The sequence below is a fragment of the Oncorhynchus masou genome, chromosome 13 (genome assembly GCF_036934945.1).
Source record: "Oncorhynchus masou masou isolate Uvic2021 chromosome 13, UVic_Omas_1.1, whole genome shotgun sequence".
In the NCBI taxonomy this organism is placed as follows: domain Eukaryota; kingdom Metazoa; phylum Chordata; class Actinopteri; order Salmoniformes; family Salmonidae; genus Oncorhynchus; species Oncorhynchus masou.
The window spans coordinates 57,476,661-57,492,494 of record NC_088224.1 but is presented as its reverse complement, the minus strand read 5'-3'; the positions used below and the strand labels follow the sequence as shown (position 1 = coordinate 57,492,494).

Sequence of the window (15,834 nt, the reverse complement as noted above, 5' to 3'; positions counted from 1 at the left end):
TGATATTTTTTGGTCACTGGCCTAAACACAATAATCCATAATGTCTACGTGTATAGACGCAAAATGTCAAAGTCAAAATGTTTACAAATTAATAAAAAATGAAATGCTGGAATTAATGTCTTGAGTCAATAAGTATTCAACCCCATTATTATGGCAAGCCTAAATAAGTTCAGAAGTAACAATGTCCTTAACAAGTCAAATAATATGTTGCAAGGACTCACTGTGTGGAATAATAGTGTGTAACATGCTTTTTTAATGACTACCTTATCTCGGTACTCCACATATTCAATTATATGTAAGGTCTCTCAGTCAAGCAGTTAATTTCAAACACAGATTCAACCATAAAGACGAGAGAGGTTTTCCAATACGTTTCAAAGAAGGGAACCTATTGGTAGATGGGTAAAAAAAGAAGAAGCAGACATTGAATATTCCTTTGAGCATTACACTTTGGATGGTGTATCAATATACCCAGTCACTATAAAGATACAGGCGTCCTTCTTAACTCAGTTGCCGGAGAGGAAGGAAACCGCTCAGTGATTTCCCAATGAGACGAATGGTGAATGGGTGTACAGTTACAGTTTAATGGCTGCGATAGGAGAAAACTGAGGATGGATCAACAACATTGTAGTTACTCAACAATATTAACCTAATTGACAGAGTGAAAAGAATGAAGCCTGTACAGAATAAAAATATTACAAAACATGCAACATGTTGCATGCCTGTTTGCAACAAGGCACTAAAGTAATACTGCAAAAAATGTGGCAAAGCAATTACATTTTTGGCCTGAATACAAAGTGTTATGTTTGGGGCAAATCCAATACAACACATTGTAGGGTTGGGGATTAACGGATTACATGTCAACCGTTACATGTAAGGGATTACAAAAAACAGTAACTGTAATCCATTATATACCAGCAAAAATATTGTAATCCGATTACAGACACTTTGGAAAAACTAGAATATTACTTAGAGGATTACTTTTAAATTCAGAAAGGATGTTTGCAAAGAAAAATCTTTGACACTTCTCTGTTTTCTCAATTACATTCAAATCAGCATTGTACAAAGGGGCAAGTTTAAGTATGTTCCACCTGAGCGAGTCTGACCCCAAGTCAGAGACCACTATGATGACACACTAGATGTGATTTATGGATCGTGGAAAAAGAGCAGGAATTGGCTTTTGTAGGCTACAGTCCAAGCTACGTCTTCCAGTGGTACAACTGTTGTCAGCATCCAAAAGATTATCCAACTTGAATAAACACTTGGACATAAGGATGACAGCCGTGTTCGGGGGGAAAAACGGTAACTGTAATCCGTTACGGACATCACTTATTATTGATATCTACTCGCTCTCATTTATCTATTTACAGATTGTGGTTGTTGTGGATGGCGGTTTCCCAAATCTAAATGTGTATTTGAACCCAATAAGGGTTGAATTCAAGTTTTAATTTTAAACCGTTGGACAGCCAGTGAAAGATTTGCTCTTGCATCAGCTGCATAGTGCGGATCCCAGCCTATGGAATAAATGTGGGTCTTTTATTGCTCAATCTAGTTCATGCTGATAAAAAAACATAGGCCTAATGGAGACATACTCAAACTCATACGCTTTTGATAGACTTAAAGTGGCAATCTGTAACTGCTCCATCCATTTTTGGACTTATAAATTATATATATACAGTACTGGCCAAAGGTTTGGACACACATACTCATTCTAGGGTTTTTCTTTATTTTTACTGTTTTCTACAGTGTAGAATAATAGTGAATATATCATAGTGATAGTGAATACAACTATTAAAATAACACATATGGAATCATGTAGTAACCAAAAAAAGCGTTAAACAAATCAGCATATAATATATACTTGAGATTCTTCAAAGTAGCCACCCTTTGCCTTGATGACAGCTTTGCACACTCTCGGCATTCTCTCAACCAGCTTCGTGAGGTAGTCACCTGGAATGCATTTAAATTAACAGCTGTGCCTTCTTTTCATTTGTTCATTTGTGGAATTTCTTTCCTTCTTAATGTGTTTGAGCCAATCACTTGTGTTGTGACAAGGCAGGGGTGGTATACAGAAGATGACCCTATTTGGTAAAAGACCAAGTCCATATTATGGCAAGAACAGATCAAATAAGCAAAGAGATAGATCCATCATTACTTTAAGACATGAAGGTCAGTCAATTTGGAAAATTTCAAGAACTTTGAAAGTTTCTTTAAGTGCAGTCACAAAAAAAATCAAGCGCTATGATTAAACTTGCTCTCACGAGGACCGCCACAGGAATGGAAGACCCAGAGTTACCTCTGCTGAGGAGGATAAGTTCATTAGAGTTACCAGCCTTAGAAATTGCAGCCCAACTAGTAAATGCTTCACAGAGTTCAAGTAACATACAAATCTCAACATGAACTGTTCAGAGGAAACTACGTGAATCAGGCCTTCATGGTCGAATTGCTGCAAAGAAACCACTACTAAAGGACACCAATAAAAAGACACTTTTTTATTTTTAAGGGGTGGATCAGCTTAACAGTGTGGAAAGAATGTTGCTTCCATCAAGCATAATTTCCAATCCCCCATATCTTTTTTGGTAAGTATATATATCCATATACATACACGTATGCATACATATACACATACCTATATAGATATACTTTTTAAGAATATATCTTTATTATTCCCTGCAAACCCTACCACCCCTCCCCCAATTGGAGTAAACTAATAAACACTTAAGCTTCTGCCATCAGTTTATACATCTTATACACATTTTACAGACACAATCTATTTTACAATAATTATATTTTGTTTGTTTTTAGTCCTTCCTCTATTTTTGATGTCCACCCAGTTTGATCTCTATTTGTAACTGTGCTATTTCACAACATCTCTGAACCTATAAGAAGACACTTGCTTGGGCCAAGAAACACAAGCAATTGACATTAGACCGGTGGAAATCTGTGCTTTGGTCTGATGAGTCCAAATTTGAGATTTTTGGTTCCAATCGCCGTGTCTTTGTGAGACGCAGAGTAGGTGAACGGATGATCTCCGCATGTGTGGTTCCCATTGTGAAGCATGGAGGAGGAGGTGTGATGGTGTGGGGGTGCTTTGCTGGTGACACTGTCATCACTTATTTAGAATTCAAGGCACACTTAACTAGAATGGCTAACACAGCATTTTGCAGCAATATGCTTAGTAGGACTATCATTTGTTTTTCAACAGGACAATGACCCAACACACCTCCAGGCTGTGTAAGGGCTATTTGACCAAGAAGGAAAGTGATGCATTGTGTCCCGCCACCAGCCAACTCCTCTTTACGCTACTGCTACTCTCTGTTCGTCATATATGCATAGTCACTTAAACCATATCTACATGTACATACTACCTCAATCAGCCTGACTAACCGGTGTCTGTATGTAGCCTCGTTACTTTTATAGCCTCGCTACTGTTATTCACTGTCATTTTACTGTTGTTTTTATTTCTTTACTTACCTATTGTTCACGTAATACCTTTTTGGCACTATTGGTTAGAGTCTGTAAGTAAGCATTTCACTGTAAGGTCTACACCTGATGTATTCGGCGCACGTGACAAATAAACTTTGATTTGATTTGAGTGCTGCATCAGATGACCTGGCCTCCACAATCACCAGACCTCAACCCAATTATAGGCAAAGTCCTAGAGGAAATTGTGGTTCAGTCTGCTTTCCAACAGACACTGTGATATGAATTCCCCTTTCAGCAGGACAATAACCTAAAACTCAAGGCCAAATCTACACTGGTGTTGCTTAACAAAAAGACAGGGAATGTTCCTGACTGGCTGAGTTACAGTTTTGACTTAAATCTACGGCAAGACTTGAAAATTGTTGTCTAGCAATGATCAACAACAAATTTGACAGAGCTTCAAGAATTTAAAAAAAGAATTGACTTAACCCGCACTTAACCCTAGTCGCTCCGGATAAGAGTGTCTGGTAAATTACAAAAATGTACTCAATGGGTAGCAGTTAAACGGATTAATACATCTGATCAATTATAGTTTTAGCGGCAACGTAGGTTGTGTCTCAGTGGGTAGAGACCTGTGGATGGGCATAGAGTCAGTGTGGATAGTCTGTGGGAGAGGGAGAGCAGTTCTTATCCATTTAACAGTCACATGGCCAGGGGATAGAAGCTGCTTAATTAAGAGTCTGTTGGTCTGAGCCTTGATGCACCGGTACCGCCTACCAGGCTGGAGCATGGGGAACGGTCCATGTCACAGGTGGCCTTTCTCAGTCCCTTGTTGGCATGTACGTCCTTGATGGCTAGGAGCTGGCCCCCAGTGATGCGCTGGGCCATCCCCACCACCCTCTGTAGGGCCTTCCATTGATACAACCAGTCAGGATGGTCTCAATGGAGCAGCTGTAGAAGTTCCTGGGGATCTGAGGGGCCCATGCCAAATCGTTTCAGCCTCCTGAGGGAGAAGAGGCGTGGCCGTGCCTTCTTCACGGCTGTCCTTGTGGATACTAAAGAGAGTGACCATGTTAGTAAAGGTAAAATAGCCTAAAGCATTCTCGACACATATTGTACATGTAGATTATCAACTTACTCTCTCTCTCTCCCCCTCTTCCTTTCTTTGCTTGAGAAACTACAGAGCTGAGACCTCTGGCAAATGAGCAGCACTGTATTGGCAGAAACATTGACTTTCCCACAGTGCCAGTATTTGAACAAGCTCCCTTGTGATGTCCTCCCAATCAAAAGAAAGAGTTTTGATCAGAGTTTATTGCAGATTGCCAATGTTACATGAAACTTACAATAACAAAAATACACGTACTGTAAGAACGTATGATTTTACATTACACTTTGAGAATATTTTTGAGCTGAACATTTTGATCATGAGACGTTCTGTTTGCTTTTCTGTTATCATTTAATTGATGTGCTTACAACCCCCAGCTTATATGTGTAGGAGTAATAACCTGGTAACAGGTCCGGCTATAATTAACAAACGACAAAGTAGTTAATTGTAGATATAAATACAAATCTCTCCCAAGTAATGAGAAATGATTGGCTTTAATCAAGCTACTGTTTAAGAGCCAAAGACTGCCTCAAGTCATAAAACCCAAATGCCATGTACGGCACCTCTCACTCCTGTGCTCTCTCTGTATCATCCTATCTCCCTCCCTCCCTCTCTGTATCCTCCTATCTCCCTCCCACCCTCTCTGTATCCTCCTATCTCCCTCCCACCCTCTCCATATCTCTCTCGCGCTCTCCCTCCCTCACGCCTTTAATGAAAAAGCAGATAGGGGGAAGTTCTTTGGCATTCTGGAAACAATAATATGACCTGTGGATGGAGGATTGAGGAGGCAGCAGCAGAAGAGGAGAGGAGAGGGGGACGTGTGTGGCGATAAGATTGCATTCTCAGTGTGCTAAAATCAGTTCATTAGGTAAGCGGGGGGTCTGAGAACCAAGCCGTGGCCTGATAAAGGGAACGGCGGTGAGGGGAAAAAGGTTTAATATCCTGCCTTCACAGCTCCGACATATCAGGGAGGATCTAGAGGAGCCAGGGCCGGGTATAGCAGCACCAGAGGAGAGGCACCAGGAAACAGAAGAGAGAGGGACGGAGAGAGGAAAAACACAGGGAGACAGGGAGAGAGAGAGAGAGAACTAGAGAGAGAGAGAAAGATACCAAGATTCACAAAGCAATCAAATAGAAACAAAATGAAAAAAAGACAACTCATCGGAAAGGGAATGAGGAGAACTCATGTCAAACAAGCCTATCATTCTAGTCTTTTAGTGAGAACGAGGGCTGTCGTGTCAAGTCCTGCCAGGAGAGGGCTGTCAAATGAACATATGTAAAAGCCGCAGGAGAGTCTCTGGCAGCCTTGCTCACAATCCAAGGTGAGAGGTTTTAAAAGAAGACAGTGGTATGGTGGAGAAAACATCACATTGAACAGGTCCAAATGCAGAAAAGGAGAATATGAGAGGAGGATATAGATAGAGGGACAGATGTAGAAAAGGAGAATATGAGAGGAGGATATAGAAAGAGGGACAGATGTAGAAAAGGAGAATATGAGAGGAGGATATAGATAGAGGGACAGATGTAGAAAAGGAGAATCTGAGAGGAGGATATAGAAAGAGGGACAGATGTAGAAAAGGAGAATATGAGAGGAGGATATAGAAAGAGGGACAGATGTAGAAAAGGAGAATATGAGAGGAGGATATAGATAGAGGGACAGGTGTAGAAAAGGAGAATATGAGAGGAGGATATAGAAAGAGGGACAGATGTAGAAAAGGAGAATATGAGAGGAGGATATAGAAAGAGGGACAGATGGAGAATATGAGAGGAGGATATAGAAAGAGGGACAGATGTAGAAAAGGAGAATATGAGAGGAGGATATAGATAGAGGGACAGATGTAGAAAAGGAGAATATGAGAGGAGGATATAGAAAGAGGGACAGATGTAGAAAAGGAGAATATGAGAGGAGGATATAGATAGAGGGACAGGTGTAGAAAAGGAGAATATGAGAGGAGGATATAGAAAGAGGGACAGATGTAGAAAAGGAGAATATGAGAGGAGGATATAGATAGAGGGACAGATGTAGAAAAGGAGAATATGAGAGGAGTATATAGATAGAGGGACAGATGTAGAAAAGGAGAATATGAGAGGAGGATATAGATAGAGGGACAGATGTAGAAAATGAGAATATGAGAGGAGGATATAGAAAGAGGGACAGATGTAGAAAAGGAGAATATGAGAGGAGGACATAGATAGAGGGACAGATGTAGAAAAGGAGAATATGAGAGGAGGATATAGATAGAGGGACAGATGTAGAAAATGAGAATATGAGAGGAGGATATAGAAAGAGGGACAGATGTAGAAAAGGAGAATATGAGAGGAGGATATACAGTGCCTTGCGAAAGTATTCGGCCCCCTTGAACTTTGCGACCTTTTGCCACATTTCAGGCTTCAAACATAAAGATATAAAACTATTCTTTTGTGAAGAATCAACAACAAGTGGGACACAATCATGAAGTGGAACGACATTTATTGGATATTTCAAACTTTTTTAACAAATCAAAACTGAAAAATTGGGCGTGCAAAATTATTCAGCCCCTTAAGTTAATACTTTGTAAGAGCCACCTTTTGCTGTGATTACAGCTGTAAGTCACTTGGGGTATGTCTCTATCAGTTTTGCACATCGAGAGACTGAAATTTTTTCCCATTCCTCCTTGCAAAACAGCTCGAGCTCAGTGAGGTTGGATGGAGAGCATTTGTGAACAGCAGTTTTCAGTTCTTTCCACAGATTCTCGATTGGATTCAGGTCTGGACTTTGACTTGGCCATTCTAACACCTGGATATGTTTATTTTTGAACCATTCCATTGTAGATTTTGCTTTATGTTTTGGATCATTGTCTTGTTGGAAGACAAATCTCCGTCCCAGTCTCAGGTCTTTTGCAGACTCCATCAGGTTTTCTTCCAGAATGGTCCTGTATTTGGCTCCATCCATCTTCCCATCAATTTTAACCATCTTCCCTGTCCCTGCTGAAGAAAAGCAGGCCCAAACCATGATGCTGCCACCACCATGTTTGACAGTGGGGATGGTGTGTTGTGGTTGATGAGCTGTGTTGCTTTTACGCCAAACATAACGTTTTGCATTGTTGCCAAAAGTTCAATTTTGGTTTCATCTGACCAGAGCACCTTCTTCCACATGTTTGGTGTGTCTCCCAGGTGGCTTGTGGCAAACTTTAAACAACACTTTTTATGGATATCTTTAAGAAATGGCTTTCTTCTTGCCACTCTTCCATAAAGGCCAGATTTGTGCAATATACGACTGATTGTTGTCCTATGGACAGAGTCTCCACCTCAGCTGTAGATCTCTGCAGTTCATCCAGAGTGATCATGGGCCTCTTGGCTGCATCTCTGATCAGTCTTCTCCTTGTATGAGCTGAAAGTTTAGAGGGACGGCCAGGTCTTGGTAGATTTGCAGTGGTCTGATACTCCTTCCATTTCAATATTATCGCTTGCACAGTGCTCCTTGGGATGTTTAAAGCTTGGGAAATCTTTTTGTATGCAAATCCGGATTTAAACTTCTTCAAAGAGGGACCTGCCTGGTGTGTTCCTTGTTCTTCATGATGCTCTCTGCGCTTTTAACGGACCTCTGAGACTATCGCAGTGCAGGTGCATTTATACGGAGACTTGATTACACACAGGTGGATTGTATTTATCATCATTAGTCATTTAAGTCAACATTGGATCATTCAGAGATCCTCACTGAACTTCTGGAGAGAGTTTGCTGCACTGAAAGTAAATGGGCTGAATAATTTTGCACGCCCAATTTTTCAGTTTTTGATTTGTTAAAAAAGTTTGAAATATCCAATAAATGTCGTTCCACTTCATGATTGTGTCCTACTTGTTGTTGATTCCTCACAAAAAAATACAGTTTTATATCTTTATGTTTGAAGCCTGAAATGTGGCAAAAGGTTGCAAAGTTCAAGGGGGCCGAATACTTTCGCAAGGCACTGTAGATAGAGGGACAGATGTAGAAAAGGAGAATATGAGAGGAGGATATAGATAGAGGGACAGATGTAGAAAAGGAGAATATGAAAGGAGGATATAGAAAGAGGGAGAGATATAGAAAAGGAGAATATGAGAGGAGGATATAGATAGAGGGACAGATGTAGAAAATGATGTAGAAAATGAGAATATGAGAGGAGGATATAGATAGAGGGACAGATGTAGAAAAGGAGAATATGAGAGGAGGATATAGATAGAGGGACAGATGTAGAAAAGGAGAATATGAAAGGAGGATATAGAAAGAGGGACAGATGTAGAAAATGAGAATATGAAAGGAGGATATAGAAAGAGGGACAGATGTAGAAAAGGAGAATATGAAAGGAGGATATAGAAAGAGGGACAGATGTAGAAAAGGAGAATATGAAAGGAGGATATAGAAAGAGGGACAGATGTAGAAAAGGAGAATATGAAAGGAGGATATAGAAAGAGGGACAGATGTAGAAAAGGAGAATATGAAAGGAGGATATAGAAAGAGGGACAGATGTAGAGACGGCAGGTAGGTAGACTGGTAGGGAGGTGGTATGGTGTTTAATATAGATCCAGTTTGATAACGCCAGACATAGAAACAGGAAGTTTCCATCACTCAGGGGATTGGAGCCCAGAGGAAATTGCCTCAATAAAACACACAGAGAGGAGACCAGGAGTTATTCTCTGTGTGTGTGTGTGTGTGTGTGTGTGTGTGTGTGTGTGTGTGTGTGTGTGTGTGTGTGTGTGTGTGTGTGTGTGTGTGTGTGTGTGTGTGTGTGTGTGTGTGTGTGTGTGTGTGCGTGTTTGCACACGCTACTCTGTCCTGTCCTTCATATCATTTTGCAAACAGGGGGGTCTGTATCAACTCAAATGTATAGCAATGGGGTGTAGACAGGACATAACTGTGAGTGTCCTTAAGAGTACATGTACTGTACCTCTGTGGTACAGGGATCAGGAGACACAATCGTGAACTAAAGCCAAACTAACAATCCGGGTCATATTCATTAGGCACCCCAATTATCCAAAACCTATCGAAACAGGAAGGGACTACCTGAACTTGTCCAATAAGAACCCCTTGTTTAAGTGTTCCATTGCAAAGTGTTTTGCTACGGAGTGCCCTGACTAATAAGAAACCTGCACCTCAGATCATATGCTTGCTCACAAAGTAGGTGCTCATGCAGCTTGAAACTCAACACTGTGTGTATCAGTGTGTTGTTGACTAAGTGTGTGAACATCACGGAGCGTTTGCTGAAGCTAACGGCTGCAGGATTAAGCCTTGATGACAGAGACCCCGCCCGGGCCTGCAGGCTGCAGCCATCACACCTGGCCAGCCCCAGGTCAGTTGGCTCCACAATTCGATGATATTACCGCAATGGTTCCTCTTTGAACGTCTTGCTTTGTGACGGACAGACATGCCGTTGAATATGTTGTATGGCCTGTACACAGCAATAGATGATTGAACTTCGCTGCCGATGCCGCGTGACGCCACAATCCTTGATTCGTCATTATTCTTCATCAGTCAATGGATATATCATTTCAAATCAAATCAAAGTTTATTTGTCAAGTGCACCGAATACAACAGGTGAAATGCTTACTTACAGACTCTAACCAATAGTGCAAAAAAGGTATTAGGTGAACAATAGGTAGGTAAAAAAAACAACAGTAAAAAGACAGGCTATATACATTAGTGAGGCTATAAAAGTAGCAAGGCTACATACAGACACCGGTTAGTCAGGCTGATTGAGGTGAGTTTGTTGAATAGGCAGCAAGTATTGCAGATTGCACCTTTAAATTGTATTCTGTAGGGCATAAGGCGAGGGTAAGTGGACGAGGGTGTGTCTTTTAAGTGTTTGGACCGCTGCCTTTATCAGAGTTGTGCCTGTTGTTCACACGCTTATGTGCCCTCTCATTGGCTAGAATTGTCCCACCTGATCCCGCCTCCTCCCGCCTACCTTCCATCTTTGAGGACATGTATTTCCATTGTTAGAGCGGTCCCTCGACTATTCAATTCAATTCAAGGGGCTTTATTGGCATGGGAAACATATGTTGACATTGCCAAAGCAAGTGAAGTACATAATATACAAAAGTGAAATAAACAATAAAAATGAACAGTAAATATTACACTCGCAGAAGTTCCAAAAGAATAAAGACATTATAAATGTAATATTATGTATATATACAGTGTTGTAGCAATGTGCAAATTGTTAAAGTACGAAAGGGAAAATAAATGAACATAAATATGGGTTGTATTTACAATGGTGTTTGGTCACTGGTTGCCATGTTCTTGTGGCAACAGGTCACAAATCTTGCTGCTGTGATGGCACACTGTGGTATTTCACCCAGTAGATAAGGGAGTCGGGTTTGTCTTTGAATTCTTTGTGGATCTGTGTAATCTGAGGGAAACATGTGTCTCTAATATGGTCATACATTTGGCAGGAGGTAAGGAAGTGCAGCTCAGTTTCCACCTCATTTTGTGGGCAGTGAGCACATAGCCTGTCTTCTCTTGAGAGCCAGGCCTGCCCTTTCTCAATAGCAAGGCTACGCTCACTGAGTCGGTACATAGTCAAAGCTTTCCTTAAGTTTGGGTCAGTCACAGTGGTCAGGTATTCTGCCATTGTGTACTCTCTGTTTAGGGCCAAATAGCATTCTAGTTTGCGCAGTTTTCTTGTTAATTCCTTCCAATGTGTCAAGTGATTATCTGTTTGTTTTCTCATGATTTGGTTGGGTCTAATTGTGTTGGTGTCTATCTTGTCAATATAATCAAAAATCTTTGACCCATCTCCCAATAACTAATTACCTGCCAATCACCCACTCCTTTGAGCAATCACTTATCAAGCCTTGGTGCTTCAAGCACCTGGCCCTAACTAGTGCCCTTAGTGGTGGAATATGTATAGCAGAAAATGGCCTGTCTAACTGTGCCCTCGGCATTAAACTACCTCACTCCTTAAATAATCTCAGAAATTAACCCAATTCAAGTGTTACAATGTTACAAAACATACAAAACAGTATTACAAAAGCATTGTGGGGGGGGGGGGGGAATGCAAGAGGCACAGCTACTCATTTACATCTTAACTTTGTTTATTAATGAATTCATATAATATGTATATCTTTCTTCTATACAGGTTTATTTCTCAATACATTCTTTAACAGACATACATAGATCATACATTATATAGGCTGGAGAGGTACGAGGGAGTGGCTTTATCATCTTCATTGGATATTTTGGAGAGGAACAAGACAAGGTCACGGACGCAAGCTGAAGCACAGGTTACACACACTGGCCTGAACACACAGGTTACACACACTGGCATGCACACACAGGTTACACACACTGACAAAGTTGACAGAGTCTGACACTGCTACTTCAGTTCATAATGTACACACACATGCACGCTGACACACACACACACACACACGTGTATACAGGCACACTCATGTATGCACGCTCGCAAGGTATGCACGCTTAGACACACATACACCAATCCCCAGTTAAAATACTATTTGAAATCGTTTCAAATACTTCAGATTTGATTGAACTTGCCTGGTTCAACGAAACCAATAGAACAGTCGCAATCCTGCAAACCCCGCCCATCTGGCACGAGGCAGGCTAAAACAAACCCCGCCCATCTGGCACGAGGCAGGCTAAAACAAACCCCGCCCATCTGGCACTAGGCAGGCCAAAGAAACATAAAGTACTTGAAATATTCCCTATAGTATTTGCACCCTGGTCTGCTGCACACACAAACATAATCCATTCAAGAGAGTAGACAAGTATTCACAGAACAAAGAGACACACACCGACACCAAGACTCACTTAATACACACGTCATACTACGACTCCCATTCCAACACACAACAGACTATTTGGTCGAAAGGAAAGACCGATACCTGTTTTTAGACACATCCTTGAAGACTGAGAGACGGAGATGAAGGAGATCAACATAGTTGTGTTCAATACTGGGTTCCCGATGTCGGCAGTTAGCGTGCAAATGGTGTTTTACATATTAAGAAACTAAATCAAACTAAAATCAGCATGTCCGTTTATAGTCAATGAGATAAACACATGAACGTATAGATTTGACAGCAATAATGATTATTTCAAATAAATATACATCTTACATTGGGATAATATAACCCACTCCTTCTGATCTGCACAGGGTAGCTTCTCCCCACCTTCCTTCCATTTCTGTCTAGAGCCGCCTGTGCACACGCGCACCGGAGCCTTCCATACTGCAGCTGAAGAATCCCCCCACATAACTGGACAAAGCCCTGTTTTCTCTTCTGAACTGGTCTCTATGTCCCCCAACAACATGGATACGCTTACAGAGCATAATCAGTACTGCAGTGTGTCATACAACACCAACATACAGCGCTTCACCGTGTGGAGACGCTCTGACACTCATCATCAAGGCCCTTCATAGGTTCAGTCATCCCGTTCAGAAACACTGACAAGCTCCCACCAAGTCATCCTAAAGCAGGACAACAGCTCACATCTGGAAATACCTGTAGAAATAGCCATGGAATATTTGGTTTCATAGAGAAACTTAAAAAAGATACCTGCATTTTGCAATCAAGGCCCAGCTAAATATCTGAACGCAGAACTCATGAAACAAGGATACAACGGGTCGAACGAAGCCGTGAGATGAGATGTTTGCTAGTGATATAAACATTGTTTCGTGGACCTGACAGAGCAGAGACAAGGAAGCGTGTATGTTTATGCCTCATACTGTGTGGATGGATTCCAATTGTAATGGACAGGTATAGACTTGAAAGGCAACATTACACTTCAATAACAGTACACATGCCATTGTGCTGTGGCATCTAAAACCCCTCTGTCTGGTGGTTGAAATGCTCTGACCAGCGTGGCCCAGTATGAAACCAGTGACGACATTAGCCGCTAACAGAATGAGCCAGGAGGGAGACAACGGAGGAGGTGTGTGGGCTGCTGCAGACAGTGTGGCCCAGCGCCCCCACCTCAGCCCTGGGGTAAGTGGGGTGAATAGGGTGCCTCTGTGCTTCGGTAGTCTGCTGTGGGGGTTCTGGAGGAGAAGTAGGGGGGGGGGGTGAACCCTCCCCAACCTGCAGTTGTGCTCTATGTCCAGCAGAGGGTGGTGTAGTCCACCCGGCCTGGTCAGACCACTGGGTCAGACGGCGTGGGTGATGATAATGTCACTGTGAGGCCCACTGGGTACAGGGGTGATGCCATTCAGGAGACGCTGAGGGATAAGGAAGGGAGGAAGGGCGGGACAGAGAAGAGAGGGGTAGGAGGGGACACCAGAGTTATTTCATCCAAGCCACTGTCATTGAGGGTTGGGCTCACCTTGTAACACTAGAAGTTTTCGTGTGGAATCTTCCAAACAACATGCAAATTGGCACGTTGGCTGTTAGCCTATCCAGCACAGTGTCAAAGCTATCGAGCGAGACCCTCCTTTCCTCGGATTGGTTATTGCACAGTCGCTCCACTCATAAGGACTTTCCCGCGTCTGCTCCCATTGAAAGTGACAGATTTCTGGTAGTCTGAGCGCAAGAAGTGGTGCCTGGTAAAACTGTGGCGTAACCCGACAGATCGTTGTTATTGAGCGCTGTCACACAGACTTCATGTCATCCTAACCTCGCTCTGATCCGTCTGTCTACACTCACTGGCTGCAGCGGCAGGTTAGGCATACAACGCTCACACACGTAACACACACACACTAACACAGATGTACGACCAGAACACACACGTAACACACACACACTAAGACAGATGTACGACCAGAACACACTTTGTAACACACACACACCCCTCTGCTGACAGTGTCTTTCAGTCCCATTGTGCGGTGAGGCACTGGGGCAAACACTGGGCTCATTGGATGACAGGTTCATCAAAGGCAGGGAGAGGAGAGAGGGAGGCGCTGTGTGTACAAGGCTGTTTGATGTTGGTCTGGCTTCTCAAACAAGGAGCTGTTTTCTGGCTTGGCAACGTGACAGTGTGCAGGTGCCGCGGTGTCTGTCGCTTGTCTATGTTAGCGTGTGTGTGTTTGTGTGTGTTTTGTGCTTGCACACGCGAGTGTCTGAACCGTAAGGTCTGGAAGCCGTGGTGGCTTCTATTCCTACTCTCTGCATCTCTCCCTTTGATTGTTTCCTCTGTTAGTAGGACGGAAGGGGGACTGGAGGGGGACTGGAGGGGGAGAGGCCCTCCCCAAGGCCTCTGGAGACTCTTACCTGTTTAAAGGTCCCTTTGGCAGTGAGCAGGTGGTACACCATGTAGGCTGGTACACAGATGAAGGAGGACACCCCGATGCAGTAGCCCAGAACTGTGGTCCAGGGTGGGTAGATGTAGTCAAACAACTTGACCTCCGGGGGGAACGCCAGGAAACTGACAATGATGAACTGAGGAGAGATGAGACATAGATGTAGTTGTGTTTCGAATAGGAATATAGTGCCGGTGTTTGTGTGTCTGGGGGGGGGGGGGGGCTCACCAGTAGGAAGATGGGACAGATGGCTACCCAGCACACCCTCCAGAATAGTCCAGGGGAGAAGCCCAGCATCATATTGACATCAGCGCAGAAACGACTGGTGCCTGACACAGACACACAATGAAACACATGCACTCACACACACTTTAGTCTCAATATGGAGTAGAAATCAATCAAACAATCCATCCAGTGTCTTCATTGTCCCAAATTAGAAATGTCTAGTGAAGACAGTCTAGGGCAGACAGGCTACAAACCAATCACAAACACACATCCCTTAAATCAACCATAAACAAAAAAAGCTGAATCCAAAGAATGTCAGACTATGTGAGCCTTGTCAACAATATCATTGTCAGCCGTTTACCGTAGAACCAGGAAACAGCGATGACTTCTAGGAAGACCACAGTGATGACAGCAGGTCCTGTGGCGTACTCCTCAAACAGTTTCACCACAAACGCACCTCCCTAAAACAGATTTCCAGAGAAAGCATGGGTGTTGGGAAACAAGCCACAGAGACTAAAGAGACAAAAGCTATAGAGACATTTATACAGTATATACTGCTGATGTTCCACCGGAGCTTATTTTCGACTTGTTTCCCGAGTGGGACCGAGGCTGCGTGGGAGTGGGACCGAGGCTGCTTGGGAGTGGGACCGAGGCTGCTTGGGAGTGGGACCGAGGCTGCTTGGGAGTGGGAACAAGGCTGGGTGGGAGTGGGACCGAGGCTGCTTGGGAGTGGGACCGAGGCTGCTTGGGAGTGGGACCGAAGCTGGGTGGGAGTGGGACCGAGGCTGGGTGGGAGTGGGACCGAGGCTGGGTGGGAGTGGGACCGAGGCCGAGTAGGAGTGGGACCGAGGCTGGGTGGGAGTGGGACCGAGACTGGGTGGGAGT

The 15,834-nt window shown here is 43.1% G+C and overlaps 1 protein-coding gene across 4 annotated transcripts in view; it reads right to left on the bottom strand.

Annotated features, from left to right (window-relative positions):
* Positions 1–11,536: 11,536 nt before the first annotated feature.
* The window catches only part of LOC135552680 (sodium-dependent serotonin transporter-like), a 34,014-nt gene continuing 29,716 nt past the window's right edge, over positions 11,537–15,834 (bottom strand). For all 4 annotated transcript variants that reach the window (XM_064984448.1, XM_064984445.1, XM_064984447.1 and 1 more), the window contains exons 11-14: positions 15,311–15,410; positions 14,953–15,053; positions 14,696–14,863; positions 11,537–13,707 (exon numbers count right to left, since the gene is read on the bottom strand). In XM_064984448.1, coding sequence (XP_064840520.1) covers positions 13,636–13,707; positions 14,696–14,863; positions 14,953–15,053; positions 15,311–15,410 — 441 coding nt within the window. In that variant the 3' untranslated portion in view covers positions 11,537–13,635. The remainder of the gene's footprint in view (positions 13,708–14,695; positions 14,864–14,952; positions 15,054–15,310; positions 15,411–15,834) is intronic.